Source organism: Nycticebus coucang, chromosome 2 (assembly GCF_027406575.1).
Source record: "Nycticebus coucang isolate mNycCou1 chromosome 2, mNycCou1.pri, whole genome shotgun sequence".
Taxonomy (NCBI): Eukaryota; Metazoa; Chordata; class Mammalia; order Primates; family Lorisidae; genus Nycticebus; species Nycticebus coucang.
Window position 1 is genome coordinate 172,593,817 of NC_069781.1, and position 16,331 is coordinate 172,610,147.

At 51.3% G+C, this 16,331-nt stretch overlaps 2 protein-coding genes across 4 annotated transcripts in view; one reads left to right on the forward strand and one right to left on the reverse strand.

Moving 5' to 3' along the window:
* The window catches only part of ZNRF1 (zinc and ring finger 1), a 104,228-nt gene extending 101,817 nt beyond the window's left edge, over positions 1 to 2,411 (forward strand). The window contains exons 4-5 of one of the 2 annotated variants that reach the window (XM_053608164.1): positions 134 to 225; positions 1,728 to 2,411. In XM_053608164.1, coding sequence (XP_053464139.1) covers positions 134 to 191 — 58 coding nt within the window. In that variant the 3' untranslated portion in view covers positions 192 to 225; positions 1,728 to 2,411. Of the gene's footprint in view, positions 1 to 133; positions 226 to 1,385; positions 1,675 to 1,727 lie in introns of those variants that run through there. The other variant, XM_053608159.1, reaches the window with a different exon arrangement.
* Positions 2,412 to 5,859: 3,448 nt separating this feature from the next.
* LDHD (lactate dehydrogenase D) lies at positions 5,860 to 11,101 on the reverse strand. Of its 2 annotated transcripts, none has more exons than XM_053607986.1 (11): positions 10,949 to 11,101; positions 9,180 to 9,292; positions 8,799 to 8,940; positions 8,436 to 8,577; positions 8,140 to 8,299; positions 7,572 to 7,771; positions 7,348 to 7,476; positions 7,149 to 7,276; positions 6,552 to 6,642; positions 6,335 to 6,446; positions 5,860 to 6,253 (listed from the first exon to the last, which is right to left on the reverse strand). In XM_053607986.1, the coding sequence occupies exons 1-11, from the start codon at positions 11,087 to 11,089 to the stop codon at positions 6,160 to 6,162; spliced, it is 1,452 nt and encodes a 483-aa protein (XP_053463961.1). In that variant the 5' UTR covers positions 11,090 to 11,101; the 3' UTR covers positions 5,860 to 6,159. The 2 variants fall into 2 exon arrangements, with proteins under 2 accessions (XP_053463961.1, XP_053463954.1); XM_053607979.1 differs by having other exon boundaries at positions 5,860 to 6,257.
* Between the last annotated feature and the right edge of the window lie 5,230 nt (positions 11,102 to 16,331).

Genomic DNA, 16,331 nt, shown 5'->3' on the forward strand with positions numbered 1-16,331 from the left:
TTTTTCCTGGGGTCCTTTCAGGAGAGGTTTAGGAAACCCACACTCAGGAATTGACCCTTTGAAAGAGCCCCTTTTGGAGGAGCAGGCTGCCAGCGGGTAACATGGTCTCCCCTTGCTGCCTCCTCCACCCCAGCTGCATAGACTCCTGGTTTGAAGTGAACAGATCTTGTCCGGAACACCCTGCAGACTGACCCTGCTGGGCTTGCTTGCCAACTCCTCTCAAAGGTGAGCCCGTGTTTGGGGAAGCCCCGAGCTCAAGACTTGGGGTCACGTCATTCTGGGGGCTGGCAGTTGGGGGAGTGGGGCCACCCTTATATATCCCACCGGGAAGAAAGCAGGAGTGGAGGGAAAGATGGTGATGCCTTATCAGTTAATATCTAGAAATGGAAGTGATCCTCTCTTGGAAAAGATATGAGATAGAAACTAACAAGTGCAGGATTGTGAAGAACTTGCTTAAGAGACTTAGAATTAGTTCAGGGAGAGACCAACGTATTTCAGATGCCTAGAGTGAATCTTCCTGAAGAAAGTTCAGGAAGATCTGGGAACGTGTGGGCAGGAGAAGGAGCAGGAGGAGTGCTGGGTTTGCACCAGCTCCACCTCATCCTTGCTCACCCCGAATCTCTGCTTGGGGATAATCTCACTCCCTGTCGCCATGTGGACGCTGTACTTAACAAGCAGACAGCACAAGGGATGGGGCGTTGCCCACTGCCGAGTTGTTCTTCAATGGTCGTTTTACTATTGGTTCTTCCTGCCCCACTTCCAAATTAATCTGAGGGCTCCAGGTCAGGCTCAGCCCCTCTGCCCCATAGCACAGGGCACTGACTCCACAGTGGTGCCCTGCTCCCAGGGGTGCAGTTCACCTGGCTAACGTGGGTGTGGCCTCCCCATCTCCCAGGGCACCTGGCTTTGCTACTGTCCATCCACTCCTGTCCCCTAGCCTACCTTTTCCTTCCAGGTCTGGGCTGGCATTTTTTTTTTCTTCTGGTAAACACATAGATAAAATCCCCAGAAAACCACCTCATCTCATATCCAAAAGTCTTGTGGCCTCTTTTCTCTCCTCTCCCTCCCTCTCTCTCTTTCCTTTTCTTTTGTTACGTTTATTTTATTTATTTCAAGTAAACTCCAAAAACACCTGATGATGTCAGATAAATCAGGGACATTTGCCTTTTACCCTCTCCTCAAAAACTGGTGACAAGGGGAGAAGAAACAGCCAGGGTGAGAGTGAGGCAGGGGAGTGGAGCTACCCAGGAGCCCGGGCCCAAGCTCCCCGCTGGTGTTTGGCCGCTGATATTTGGCACTGCCCAGACCAAACGGTGGATAGACAAGGGACGGCAACAGCCAGCCTGGCCCGGAGGAGCATGACTGACTTACTACGCTCCACACAGGGACAGACAGCCCCTGTTCCCAAGAGGAGGCTCATCGGACACTGGAGCAGAGCTGAGCTTGGGACACCAGTGGGAACAGGGCATCCCTTCTGCACTGACTTCAGAAAATGGTTCTCCCTTCCTCCCTGAGGACACCAAATTGGATGCGAGCAAGTTTGAGAGAAGAATGAATCAACTGCTATCCTTCCCCTCACCCTTCAGCCCAGGAGGGAAAGGGCATTTTCTTTTTCACCTTTGAAAGGCATTGTGGGTCTGTCTTTAAAGTGTTTACCAAAAAAAAAAAAATTATATAAAAAAAAAAAGTCTAGTGTCGACTGGTGTTTTCCCTCGTGCTGTTTACAGATTGCTGTTTGCTGCCCAGCTGTAACACACTCAGTGACAGAAACGGACGTGCCGGTCCTCACCGCCCACATTCTGGTGCTGGCGAGCACATAAGGTCTCTTCTCTTGCCCAGTGCCCCCAACCAGTCCTCTCCACCACCAACCTCTCTACCTTGGTGGGTTTTTTGGTTTGTTTTTTTTTTTTTTTTCCCCATTTTCCTGGCTTGGTTTTGCACTTTTCTCCCCTTGGGATCCTGATATCTTTGACTTCATTGCCAAAAGAACAACCCCTCAAGAACTTTCTTCCCACCTCAAATCCCCATTTCTTTTCCCTTCCTTCTTCCTAGTTCTGGTCAGTTCAGAGGATCTAACAATCACAAGTGTCCTGCAAAAATGCCTGAACGTTATTCTTAGGCCCTTGTGGATTTTCCCCCCCCAGAAAATTTAAAAAGACTAAGAAATATGTACAGTGACCCCTGTTTTCAGGCAGTCTGTTTGAGAACATTTTAGCCATTGATGTTCACACGTGGCATCAGCCCATGCAAGATAGGTTTCTGTATTTATATATTAAAATACAAAAAAACCTTATAAAATGTTTAAAAAACGTTCAAAGTTTGGGAGAAAAGTTTTCTTCATTAGTCAAGGTGTTTTGATATGGTATTAAAATAATGTCTAATAAAAGATGGACTGTGTGATTTTATTTTAATGTACTGTTATACAATCAAGAAATGGGGGCAAGGGCCTGCCACCAGCTCCCTCACCTACCTCCTTAGCATTTCTTCGGGCTACTACTCGGGGCTACAGGTGTGTAGAGTGGTTTTCAGAAGGTCCTTCCTGGGTGGAGGGAAGGTGACAGGTCAAGCATCCTACAAGGTTCCTGACCCTCTCAAGATTCATGGAACCAGTCTGCCATCATCTTTGGAGTGGATGTGACAGAACTCTTCAGGAAGGAGCTGCAAGGGCAAAGATCTTGCAGCCACCGGAAGCTGCAAGGATATGGGTTCTTCCAGGTACTGGCCCAGCCCCCTCCGTCATAGCCTCTGCTCCCCTCCCACCACGTCCGCCTTCCTGTTGCTCAGCTTGCAGTTCAGTGCTGACTCATGGGCATGCTTCACTGAGGCCCAGGAAGAGGCCCTGGTCTGGGGCTGAGCCAGCTCCGAGCCCTTGAACCAGAACCAACCGCTCAGGCTCACAGAGAAGTTGGCAAACAGCAGGCTGGGCGGGAAGCTCAGGGCACAGAGCAGCAGCACACGCCTGGCTTCCGTCTGTGTGCCAGACAGGCTCCCAGAGCCTCTTGTAGAGTCACCAAGGAACGCTCTGGAGGGAGACATCTCCACACCTTCTCTAATTTGACCTTTCTCAGGCTCCAACCCCGCTAAGCCCAGGGGTCTGGACCATCCCTGGGCTCTGCAGTCGCCTTTCCACAGACGCTTCCATGCGAGGGCGTCCATTGCAGGCAGTGGGCAAGCGTGAGCCAAGGCAGGTGGGCACACTTGGCCTGTTCAGAGGAATACTAAAGAACAGTTGCTTCTGAACCGGGGCCTCAGCGTGGGACCCCCTCCTGGGGTGGCGCCCCCAAGCTGCTGTGAGAGTTGGCAGTGAGAAAGTGGGCTCCAGACTGCACTCGGGTTCTTCTGCTTCTCTGCAGAATGATCTTGGGGAAATACCTTCATTCATCTGAACTTTGTATTTCTCACATGTGAAATGGGGACAAAATCCCACAGGTCAGAGGTCACAGTGGGGGTCGGGGAATCTGCCTGCAGGCGCTTGGCACACACACAGCAGGCTCCCTCATGGTTTTGTCACCACAAAGGGCACTGTTCTATTCACAGCACCTCCTGCTCCTGCCTGGCAACTGTGTTTCCCTGTTCTATATTTAATTCTACCAGCAAAGCTGGCGAGGCAGGACCCAGCTCGGAGGAGATCTCCTTGCCTGACCCCTGGACCTGGACACGGAGGCCATGTGGGCCCACCCTGGCGGCTTGAGCCCGATGCTTTGGCAGTGCCAGGGGTGAGCAGAGTAGCAGGCTGGGTGGGGCAGGACTGCGGCCCCTGCCGGGGTGTTTCAGTCCAACCCCCAGGGACTCTGCTACCACCCGGCAAGCTGCAGCCCTCTGGTGGCTGCCCTGTCTCCTGACTTGAGACCCAACTTGCCAGCTCCCAATACGAGGGTGAGGCTGGGGTGTCTGGGCTTCCCAGGTGGCACTGGGTTTGTCATCCGCCATCCAGACAGCTCCCAGAACCTTGTGTTGCCCCTGAGAGGAGCGGGGCCTGGGTTCTCTGGGGTTACGGGAGCCCCTCATCAAAACCACTCTAATTGCCATGTGATGGTGTTGAGGCTTATAGGAGAATGTCCTTATCCTTAGGAGATAGATGCAGAATTATATAGGTAAATGGCTTCAAGAAATGTGTCATTTAATTCCAAGTGGTTCTCCCTAAAAACACACAAAGCAAGTAAGGTAAAAAAATGTTCGTTGTTGAATCTGCGGTGGCTGGTCTTTCAGTAAACGGTGTACTTGTTCTTTTAACTTTTTTGTATGTTTGTAATGTTTCTTAATAAAAATTTGTGGGGAGATGGTCATTTGCTGAGCACCTACTAGTTGCCAGGCACTGGAGGACCCATCAGAGAAGAGTCCTGCCTAGTGTGTGTGTGTGTGGGGAGGGGGAGAGGAACCCTCCCACACCTGGAGTCGGTGGGGAGGGGTCAGGGTTAGCAGATGTTTTGCCTGCAGGGGGAAGGGCTAGGTAGCAGTGTCTCTGTGACAAGCACACGTGAGCTGGAGTGGTTTAGGGAGGGCCCATGAAACATGCCACCAAACCACCCTTTGCACAGTCAGTGCTCCTAAGGCAGCAGGGAACAGGAACGTCACAGAGAAAGGGAGCTCAGGCCAAACTGAGGGGTCACCACAAGGTTGCCTCTGCCCAGAGCCTGGCAGCACTGCCTGAACAGCTGATGGGTGGGAGGGGGACAAGGGAGGGTGTGGGTGATTAGGAGGGGCTGCTGCCCCCCATCCCTCACCCAGTCCCACTCCTAAGCGGAACAAGGCCCCAGAGGGTAGGGAAGAGGAGGCAGCGCTACCAGCTTCTTGGACATGCATGGGTGGTGGTGGAGGATTTAGACCAGCTTCCTGGCAGCCCGACCTCTCTCTAACCCTGGGAGGTGGGTGGCCCAGAGCTGAGAGCTACTGGCCAAGACAGGTGAGTCCTGAGCCACAGCTGCCCACAGCAGATGCTGTGGTGTCCAAGCTTCATGATGTTGGGCGCCCTCTAGTGGGCTTACAGGGAACACATGCCAAGGTCTCCAAACAAGCCCCAGGGTGGACAGACCTTGACTTTGAGGGCAAAAAGGTTTGTTTGTAACATGCTGGCACAGTGGTTCCTGCCTATAATCCTAGTGCTTTGGGAGGCCAAGGTGGAAGGATCACTTGAGCCCAGGAGTTCAAGACCAGCCTAGGTAACGGCCCTATCTGTACAAAAAAATGTAAAAATCAATTGAGCATGGTGGCTTACGTCTGTAGTCCAGCTACTGAGAAGGAGGCTGAGCGGGAGGATTGCCTGGGCCTGGGTGACAGAGCAAGACCTTGTCTCAAAAAATAAAAAACAAAAAGCTGGTAGCCCAATACCATAAAGAGGTGTGGCACAAAGAAAAGTTTCACCTCCACTTTCAATGACTGGCAGCTGCTGCTTAAGGAACATGTTTACAGTATATTGCAGGGCCCGTCATAGTGACATCTGCCACCGGCAGGTCCCCAGGCCTAAAGTTCTCACACAGAGTAGTTGAGACAGTAACCTGGTTTCTTTGGGAAGCCTGGGCACTACCCCTGCTCCCCAGGCAGCATCAAGTCAAAAGGACGGGCCCAAAACAAGGCATCACTGGCTAAAGGACAGAACCCTGAGTGGGAACGAAGGGAACGGCTGCAAATTGGTTTCAAATTTGTTTGGAGGGCCCCAAGGAGAAGAGCTATCAACAGGGAGTGGCACGTCCTTTCCCACACAAGGAAAGGAGCACTCCTGTCACAGGTGTGGGGGGAAGGGTCCTGGGCCCTCAGCAGTGGGGAGGCATCAAAGGAGGGGTGTCATCTGAGTCTTTGGGTGGACCCACACCATTTCTCCCAGCCAGGACAGGATGTGTAAGAGAGCAGAGAAGAGGCAGCTTTACCAGAACCAGCCTGGGTCATTTACTGGATAAAAGGCTCCCTGGAGTAGCAAGGGGGCCAGGGAGGAGCCCAGTACCCAGAGTTCTCTTCCAGCCTTATGGCCATGGACCCCAGATTTAGAGGGCTAGCTGGCATGTGAACACAGAATCTTGAAGGGCTGGTGGCATGAAGGAAAGTTCCAGAACAGGGGCACCAAAGTCTGGGTATTGTGAGTATCCAGAGCATCTCACTGCAGCACCTTGCCTGGGTTCATGAGGCCTCGCGGATCCAGAGTGGCCTTCAGCTGCCTCATGGTCTCTATGCCCACGGCGCCCACCTCTTCCTGCAGTAGCTGCCGCTTGCCCAGCCCAATGCCATGTTCTCCAGTGCACGTCCCGTGCAGAGCCAGAGCCTGCCTAGGGGCAGGGAGGAAAGGGCCTCAGTGGGCTTCCCCTCCCCCTGCGCTCTATCCCCCAACCTACATTGCTCCGACCTGCCCAGTTGTTTTGCAAAGGCCTCAACCCTGTGGAGCTCCTCGGTGTCATCTGGGTTGACCAGCATGATGCAGTGGAAGTTGCCGTCGCCCACATGCCCAACAATGGCTCCTGGGGGCCCAGAAGACAGAACTGTTACTTGGAGCCCAGACTCCCATCCCTCCGCCTGGCCCAGGCTCTGGGCAGCCCCAACACCTCCCCTCCAACAGGGAGCACCTGTGAGTCCCAAGGCCTTCAAGTCCTCCTTGGTCTGCACCACGATCTCTGGCAGCCGGGAGATGGGCACGCACACATCGGTGGAATAGCCCTAATCAGAAGGCAGGCCAGTGAGGTCCTTCCCCTCAGCTCCTGCCCACCTGAAGGTAAGGGATCACTGTGGCCAGGACACAGGAAATGTCTGCTCTTCTCTAGGCCTCATTCCCCCCTCTCCACCCAACAAGCTATGTGTACCAGGTCCCCCCCACAGAAATTTTCCTCCCCTTCCACATTGTGCTAATACTTTCCTCTCCACTGTCTCCTCCAGGAAACCTTCTGTTTACAACGCCTAAGCGCATAGCACTAGCCCCATGGCCTGGCTCACAGGAAGGGCTCCCAAGGGTGTGTCAGACAACTGTGCTTTCTCTCTAGACAGGGTCTGAGAAATGGCTGGCAGGGCAGGAGGTTGGGGTGGAGGGGGGAAGTCTGTAGTCTAGAACCTGCTCAGCTAGGCCCTGCCCCCTTGGGCCACCACCTGCTGCTCTGTGCCTTGGAATGGTGGGTAGAAGAAAGGCCTTAGGGCTGTTGTGGGCTCCACCTCCACCCCAGCCAGCTCACCTTGCAGCCTGGCTGCAGGGCCAGGATAGCATACCAGGCATTGTGCCGCGCTGCCCAGAGCTGACTGCGTTCCTCAGCCTCCTTGGCCCAAGAGAAGTGGGAGGCTCCGTTGTGCTGAGCTATCTCCTCTGCAGTGGGAAGAAGGGTTGGTACCGGGCCCCACCCTGGGACAGGCAGGCCACCCAATACCCCAGCATACCTGCCTGCTGCACCTGCTCTGCCAGCGCCTGCCCAGAGCCATGGAACTCGAGGAAGAGTGTGGGCGCCACGGAGCAGTTCAGCTTGCTGTGTCTGTTGCAGGCATCCATTGTGACTTCATCCAGGAACTCTGGGACCAGGGAGAGGGCAGGCCAGGTAAGACCTGGCCTTTCAAAGGGGGAGCCTCTTCCAGGGAGCCCATCCAACTGCCTGGTCCCCACTCACCAATTCGGGCCACAGGCACTGCAGCCTGGAGGATGTGTACAGTGGTGTCCACAGCAGCCTGGACAGTGGGGAATGCGCAGGTGGCAGCCATAGTGACCTCAGGGAGAGGGTGCAGGCGTAGGGTGGTGGCTGTGATGAGGCCCAATGTCCCCTCAGAGCCCACAAAGAGCCCCGTGAGGTTGTAGCCGGCCGCACTTTTCCTGGTCCCCAGGAACACAAGGTAGGTCAGTGCCCAGACCACATGATGAGGGACCTGTGGCCAGAAGGCTGGGGCAGGAACCCAGAGCACTGTCCTCATGTGCCAACTGGCCAGCAAGATAGATGTTCCTCAGCCCAATGTTTTCTGCTCCACAACCCAAATCAGCCTCAGACCAGGAGAGCAAACTCCAGTACTATCACCTTTGGCCCATGCAACAGGGCTTCCAGGCCCTCAGAAGTCTAGCCTGTCCAGGCAGGAGGCCAGCTAGAGGAAGAGGTGTCCTCCACAGCCACAGCCAACCTCCTCTCTACTGGAAAGGCCACCCCATCAGAGTTCAGGGCTACAAGAAGTGGCAGGGGGGCCACTCACCGGAAATAGCGGCCTCGGCCTGCCGTGTGAAGCAGTCGCCCGTCAGGCAGCACCACTTCCAGGTTGAGCACGTTTTCCCGCATGGTGCCATAGCGTACCGCATTGGTGCCTGAGGCCCCAGTGGCTGCCATGCCACAGAGAGAGGCGTCTGCTCCAGGGTCTAGAGGCCAGAGTGCAGGAGACAGGCTGTGGGGGGGGGGGAGCCTTTTCCCTTCAGCTGGCCCCTAAACCCCAGAAACAGCCCTGCCACCACTGGTCCTCAGGGCCCAGGAAAGGTCCACAAAACCCAGGCCTACCCACAGGAAACCAGAGGCCACTGTCTCTCAGGTAGGTGTTAAGAGTTTTGCGAGTGACGCCAGGCTCTACCACCACACAGAAGTCTTCTGCATTCAGCTCCAGGATTCGGTCCATATGGGTCAAATTAACACAGACACCACCCTGATGGAAAAGGAACCAAGAAGGCCACTGACCTAGGTCCTGACCAGGCCACAACCCCTGGATCCTACCCTAAGCTGACCTCCCAGCAGCCAGACCAAAGCCTGGATGGCAGGTAGCTCAAGGGCTGGACATGGAACAGCTGTGTGTAGTAAAGGAGGTGGCCACAAGTGTACCAAGTGTGCTGAGACCAGCCCCAGGGATGGAGGGGAACACCACCTTACCTGCACAGCGCAGACGCCACCCTCAAGCCCGGTGCCTGTGCCAAATGGGATGATGGGCACACCTTGGCTATAGCACAGGGCTGCCACCTGGCTGACCTGGTCCACATTCTGCGGCCACACAACAGCATCTGGAGGTTGGCACCTAGAATCAAACCCTCAGTGATTTAGAGGGTGGAGTGCCCTCTGTCCCTGCCCTCCTTTTAAGGAAGCTGGAGGTATCGTAGGTCTGAGGCTACACGGTGAGCAAAGGGCAGAGAACACCCTCTGGAAGGAGAATGCCAGAGCACCCCAAAACAGGTGGGTGGGAAGAAGATAACCCAGGACCCTCTCTCGCAGCCAGGGTTTCTGGCAAGGGAAAGAAACCTACAAGCCCCTCCACACCTGTGCATCGACTCATCCTGCCCATGCTGTGCTCGGACCACAGCGGCAGTGGACACATGGGGAGTCCCCACCACCGCCTTCAGGGCCTCCACAAAGTCCTTGCTGACTTCAGCCTGCAGGGGAGAAACAATTGCCAGAGACACTTGCCAGTCACAGCTGCCCCAACTGACACCCTTCCTAGGGGCCTGCTCAGCCAGTGGGCCCACTTTAAGCAAACCCACTACATAGGAATGCCCCTTTTCCAAATAGAACCATTGAGGTCAACATTTCCCTTCAGAAAAACTACCACCGAACAAAAATAAATCCACTTTTTTGTTGTTTTTTTGGAGACAGACTCTCATTTTGTCACCCTCCATAGAGTGCCACGGCAACCCTCTTGCCTCACCCCTAAGTATCTGGGACTACAGGCACCCACCCCTACCACTGGCTAGTTTTTCTATTTTTAGTAGAGATGGGGTCTCACTCTTGCTCAGGCTGGTCTTGAACTCCTGAGCTCAAGCAATGCACCTGGCTGAGGCATAAGCCACCACAGGCATAAGCCACCACACATCCAGATTCACTCTTCAAAAAGGATGTTAGTAGGATTCCTTCAGGAGCCAGCCCTGCCTTAGGGAATTGAAAAGGTCACTAAAGTGCAAGGCTGGGTGTGGTAGCTCATATAATCCTAGTACTCTGGGAAGCCAAGAGTACTAGGTTTGAGATCAGAAGTTCAAGATGAGCCTGAGCAAGAGCAAGACCCTGTCTCTACTAGAAATAGAAAAATTAGTCCGGTATGGTGGCCTAGGCCTATAGTCCTGGCTACATGGGGGGGCTGAGGCAAGAGAATCACTGGAGCACAGGAATTTGAGGTTGCTGAGGCCATGGATTCTAGTCCAAGCAACAGAGTGAGACTGTCATAAAAGTGTGTGTATGTTGGGGGGGGGGTTGTTATTGGGTGCCGTGGCTCACGCCTGTAATCCTAACACTCTGGGAAGCTGAGGCTGGTGGATTGCCTGAGCTCATATGTTCAAGACCAGCCTGAGCAAGTGCAAGACCATGTCTCTGGAAAAAAAAAAAAGCCAGGTATTGTGGCAGGTGCCTGTAGTCCCAGCTACTCTGGAGGCTGAGGCAAGAGGCTCACTTGAGCCCAAGAGTTTGAGGCTGCTGTGATCTATGACACCATGGCACTCTATTGAGAGCGACAAAGTGAGACTCTGTCTAAAAGAAAGGGAAGGGAAAGAAAAGGAAGAGAAGGGAAGGGAGGGGAAGAGAAAAGAGGGGAGGGGAGGGGAGAGGAGGGGAGAAAGAAAAAAAAGAAAAGAAAAAGTCACTCTTGTTTCCACCACCAAGCACTGCCCAGGCACTGGAGACTCTGAGCTTGATCAGGGAATGACAGGGATGAAAAGCTTTCATAGCCCCACCTCACCCTACCTTTGATGGGGACTCCTAGGGCTCTTGGAGCCCTTTTGGAGATTTCTTCCCACTTCACAAACGGGCAAAGGAGGCCAACAAGACACGGGAGAGCCCGTTGAGAACCAGGTCCATGCACCCCAGACATTCTTTCAAACACTACGCATAGTCCCTGCGGCGGGTCCTGGGACCCACAAACCTTCCATTGAATCTCCAGCCCCACTCGTGGCAGCGGGGACGCTTCGGGCCATCTCACCCCACACTTGACACGGAATGAGCCCAGGGATCCCCTGCCCAAAGGTCAGGTCGCGCGGTGCTGGCGCATCGCGGGCCTGGGGAACTTGGGATCAGGCCTCCCTCCCTTCCCGGGGTGGTCCTACCTGCGTCGCCCTAGAGCAGTAGCCCCTCCAGGGGAACAGCCCCCAGGTCACAGTCCTGAGCAAGCGGGCCATGGCTGGGCAGCCAGAAAGCTGCGGGTACCAGGGCAGGTGGGCGGAAAGCCAGTAGTGCCGCCCGCCCATTGGCCACGCCGGGGGCGGGGCCTGCTTAAGGTGGCGCGCTCTGACTTAAGGTGGTTCCTGCAGGTCTAGCGGTTCAGGCTGTGGCCAGGGGCAGTATTTATAAAGAAGTGCGATTCACCAGACAGCCAGAGAAACAGGGATAGTGGCCACTCCGTGGCTTAAAATCCTGCAGCTGCCTTAAAAGTCCTGCTGGTTCCTGCTGACCTATCCACTTTCTTCCAACCTCTCCTCTTTGACCTCCAAGCTCCAGCTTCCCTTCCAGTCCCTGTGTACTCTTTGAGTTCCATCCTGGCTCGGGGCCAGAGTACACGCTGTGCCTACACCTGGCACGTTGCCAGACCCTTCACCTGGCCAGTTCCTCCTGGCCCTATATCTCAGCACCACTGTCACACTTGAGTGTGCTGCCAGCTGGGCATCAATTGGGAACCCAGGGAGGCCGTTTGGGGTGCAACAGGGGGAGGCAGTGGACAAGCCAGGAAGACTGCCTGGAAGAGGAGAACTGAGGATGCTCGCCAGGTAGGTGAAAGAAAAGACTTCTCATCTCTTTCATCTGCCTCCTCCCCTGGGCAGAACCCAGGACCATGCTGGAGTGATTTGGCTGTTGTTGAAGCTAATTCCTAGCTTGATTTTTTCCCCCACAGCAATTGTGAAGACGCACGTTGGTAACGTTACTGAGACACAGCTATCCCTAGCTTCACTTTCCTTCTCAATCAAGACAGGAATACAAACTCCTACCTTACTCTAGTTGGGTTCTTCACCTAGCCACATTTGAATGAGTTCCTACTTCTTTTACTGGAAAGATTAGAGTTTGTTAGCCTGGCAAGTAGAGTAACAAATGACTTTCTCCAAAAATTTAGGTCTTGCTTGATCAGTAGTTTAATCACTTGCAGGAAGTAAGGAGAGGCATTGAGAATATTCTCTAAAGAAGTGTCTCCCAGAGAGAAAGTGGCATGGGGATGGTTTTGTGTGGTAGTACAAAAATAAAAGGATGTGTCATCACGCGTTGGAGGGTAGTTTTCTTTCTTTTCTTTTTCCTTTTTCCTTTTTTTTTTGCAGTTTTTGGCTGGGGCCTGCCACCTCCAGCATATGAGGCCAGCACCCTACTCCTTTGAGCCACAGGCGCTGCCCCTTTTCTGGTTTTTGTTGTTGTTGTTTGTTTTGAGGCAAAGTCTCACTCTGTTGCCCTGGTTAGAGTGCTGTAGCGTCGTAGCTCACGGCAACCTCAAACTGCTGGGCTCGAGTGGTCCTCTTATCTCAGCCTCCCAAGTAGTTGGGACTATAGGTATCCTCTATGACACCAGGCTCGTTTTTCTAGTTTTGGTAGAGACTGGGTCTTGTTTTTCCTCAGGCTGGTCTCAAACTCCTGAGCTCAAGCAATCCACCTGCCTCAGCCTCCCAGAGTGCTAGGAACACGGGAGTGAGCCACCCTGCCAGGCCTCCCTTTGCCTTTTTTTGAGGACTTCCTTACTTCCTATCGCCATAAGATGCTCCAGGCTCATCTTGTCTTTTCCTTGCACCAGCCTTATGATCAACTATTTTTCCAAGTAATCTTGGTTTCTTTTGTTTTGGTTTGGTTTGGTTTTTTGGAGATAGAGTTTCACTTTGTCACCCCCAGTGGAGTGCCATGGTGTCCTAGCTCACAGTAACCTCAAACTTTGGGGCTCAAGCAATCCTCCTGTTTCAGCCTCCCAAGTAGCTGTGACTATAGGCCCCCGCCACAACACCCAGCTATTTTTTTGGAGATGGGGTCTTGCTCTTGCTCAGGCTGGTCTAAAACTCTAGAGATCAAACAATCTACTGGCCTTGGCCTCCCAGAGTGCTAGGATTACAGGCATGAGCCACCACACTCGGCCTCTAGTCTTGTTTTTTTTTTTTTTTTTAGTCAAAAATGGTATTTAGAAACCAAAATCTGGATGTCCTTAAAACTCAACAGTAAGAAAAAACCTAATTTTAAAATGGGAAAAGAATAGCTAGGCACCTGTAGCACGGTGGTTATGGTGCCAGCCACATACACCAAGGCTGGTGTGTTTGAACATAGTCCAGGCCTGCTAAGCAACAATGACGACTGCAACGGAAAAATAGCTGGGCATTGTGGCGGGCTCCTGTAGTCCCAGCTACTCGGGAGGCTGAGGCAAGAGAATTGCTTAAGCCCAAGAATTTGAGATTGCTGTGAGCCGTGACGCCGCCTCACTCTACCAAGGGCAACATTGTGAGACTCTATCTCAAAAAATTAATAAATTAATTAAATTAAATGGGCAAAGAAGCCAGGTGTGGTGGCTAATAACTGTAATCCTAGCACTCTGGGAGGCCAAGGTGGGAGAATTGCTTGAGGTCAGGAGTTTGAAAACAACCTGAGCAAGAGTGAGACTCCTCCACTAAAAACAGAAAAAGTAGCTGAGTGTTGCTGAAGCACCTGTTTTTCCAGCTACTCAGGAAGCCGAGGCAGGAGGATCACTTGAACCCAGGAGTTTCAGGCTGCAGTGAGCTATGATGACTCTTTGGTACTCTAGCCTGGGCAGTAGAGCAAGACCCTGTCTCAAAAAATAAAAAAAATCACTTAGGAGGCTAGGATATCCCAGGAATGAATGCAGACTGCAACAAGATAGTCTAAGTGTCTAACCAGCTCAATGAAGAGGGTGGGGGAAAGGGGCCGACCTAACATAATTTTGGAAACAAATGGAGTTTGTAAGATAAAAGACAAAAGGAACTGCACATCAGTATTATACTTGTTTGTATTCTGACATACCTGTACATGCACATGGGAATTGAATAATTAAGTAAACATTAATAGATAGTAAATGGTAGCCAGATTTCTCACTGTCAAGAGTGGAAATTTATGTTGTTGGCACTTTGTTACGATAGCCCTAGGAAATTAATGCAGTACCCTTGACATGATGTGATGAAAATGGCACTTTACTTCTAGGGTCTTCCTCCCCAGACCCCAGTCTAATCACAAGAAAAACATTTTAGCAGAGGAGCATCCTACAAAATGCCTGTCCAACCCTCCTTAAAATTGTCAAAGTTCCAAAATAAAGTGTGAGAAACTGTCACAACCAACAAAAGCCTAAGAAGACATGAGAATTAAATGCAATGTGGGTGCTCAGTGGTTAGGGCGCCAGCCACATACACTGGGGCTGGTGGGTTCGAACCCAGCCAGGGCCTGCTAACCAACAATGACAGCAATAACAAAAAAACAGCTGGGCATTGTGGTGGGTGCCTGTAGTCCCAGCTACTTGGGAGGCTGAGGCAAGAGAATCTCTTTTTTTTTTTTTTTTAATTTTTTTTGTAGAGACAGAGTCTCACTTTATGGCCCTCGGTAGAGTGCCATGGCCTCACACAGCTCACAGCAACCTCCAACTCCTGGGCTTAGGCGATTCTCTTGCCTCAGCCTCCCAAGTAGCTGGGACTACAGGCGCCCGCCACAACGCCCGGCTACTTTTTGGTTGCATTTTGGCCGGGGCCGGGTTTGAACCTGTCACCCTCGGTATATGGGGCTGGCGCCCTACCGACTGAGCCACAGGCGCCTCCCGGCAAGAGAATCTCTTAAGCCCAAGAGTTTGAGGTTGCTGTGAGCTGTGATGCCACACTCTACTGAGGGTGACATAGTGAGACTCTGTCTCAAAAAAGTAAATAAACAAAAATAAAAATAAATGGGCCCGGCACCCATAGCTCAGTGGTTAGGGCGCCAGCCACATACACTGGGGCTGGCAAGTTCGAACCCATCTGGGTCTGCTAAATAATAATGACGACAACAATAACAACAACAACAACAAAATAGGCATTGTGGTGGGCGCCTGTAGTCCCAGCTACTTGGGAGGCTGAGGCAAGAGAATCGCTTGAGTGTAAGAGTTTGAGGTTGGAGCTGTGATGCCACAGCACTCTACCCAGGGCGACAGAGACTCTGTCTCAAAAAGAAAAGAAAAGAATGACCTTGATGAAACAGCAGAAATGATTAATTATATTAAGTCTTTACTTTTGAGTGTGTGTCTTTTTAACATTCTGTCTGATGAAATAGAAAGTACACAGAAACTACTTGTGCTCTGCACAGAAGCATGAGGATGATCTCCAGAAAAAGCCCCGGTGCAGCTGTTTGAGTCATGAGCTAAAACTAGCTGCTTTTCTTATGGAGCTATTTCTGCTTAAAAGAATGAATGATGGTCAAACAATGGCTATTTTGACTGTATATCTGGCAGCCATTTTCTCAAAAATGAATGAAGGGAGCTGTCACTTCCAGGAAAACAACTGGTCATATTTATTGCTCAATAGTAAAAAGATATATAACATAAAATAGAATTTTGGCAAAAGTGTATATCTGTTTCCCAATACTTAAAGTTTTTCTGATGAGACCAGTGGTGATGATAATGTGGTTGTTTGATACTGCGTAATAAAATGTTTCAACATTTAGAAGATCTGCATGACTCAGTGAACCAGTATTTTTCAGATGACCAAGGCATGATGTTATAAAATCATGCTTGTATGAAAGATCCATTCAAAGTATAAGAAAGACCAATGGATTCTAATAGAGTACAAAAGTTCATTGATGTGATCATGTATAGTGATATGTGATTCTGTCACATGGCGATGTCACTTTAGTGAATAAAAGAATTTTTTTGTCAATTTTCTATGAACAAATCACAGTGTTATTTATGCTTTAGGACGTTTGCTCCCCTTACACTGTCACTACTATTAACAATTAAAACCTCTTTACTTTCCACAGAAGTGTCACCCAAGCATGTACTTAGTGGGGATATCGCCGATATCGCCGCTAGTTGGAAGAACCAAGATACTGCAACATGTTATGAATGGAGACTAAATAACCACAACCATGTGTGGTGGCGTTGATTGAGGAAAGACCATTCTGAAATTCCAGTGGAAAGTCAAACACAAACAGCAATTAAATAAAAACATGCAATATGTTTTTCAAAAATATTCTTTACTCTATTCCTAAGGGAAAATTAATAGAAGATAATGTGGGTTTGAATCTTGCATATTCTCCAGAAATATAGCCCCACACACACAGTACTTACTCAGAGTTGGCATGAATAAGCAGTTAGGGGAAGTGTGTGTGTGTGTGTGTGTGTGTATGTGTGTGTGTGTGTGTGTATGTGTGTGTTGGGGGGATTCTCCATTCTCTTTGTATATATCAGTGTTTTGTCTTTTAAAACTATGTATAGATGTTATAATACAAAAATAGGTATCACACTCTACATTTTCTTGTATGATTTGCATTTTTTTCATTTCT

What these genes read in the sequence shown, in the direction of transcription:
- LDHD (XM_053607979.1), bottom strand. Translation starts at nt 11,089, where the DNA reads ATGGGCGGGCGGCACTACTGGCTTTCCGCCCACCTGCCCTGGTACCCG. An exon ending in GGCCGAGGCCGCTATTTCCG is followed by an intron (nt 7,772 to 8,139) that starts GTGAGTGGCCCC and finishes CCTGGGGACCAG; the next exon opens with GAAAAGTGCGGCCGGCTACA. An exon ending in CCCTGCAGCCAGGCTGCAAG is followed by an intron (nt 6,643 to 7,148) that starts GTGAGCTGGCTG and finishes CCTTCTGATTAG; the next exon opens with GGCTATTCCACCGATGTGTG.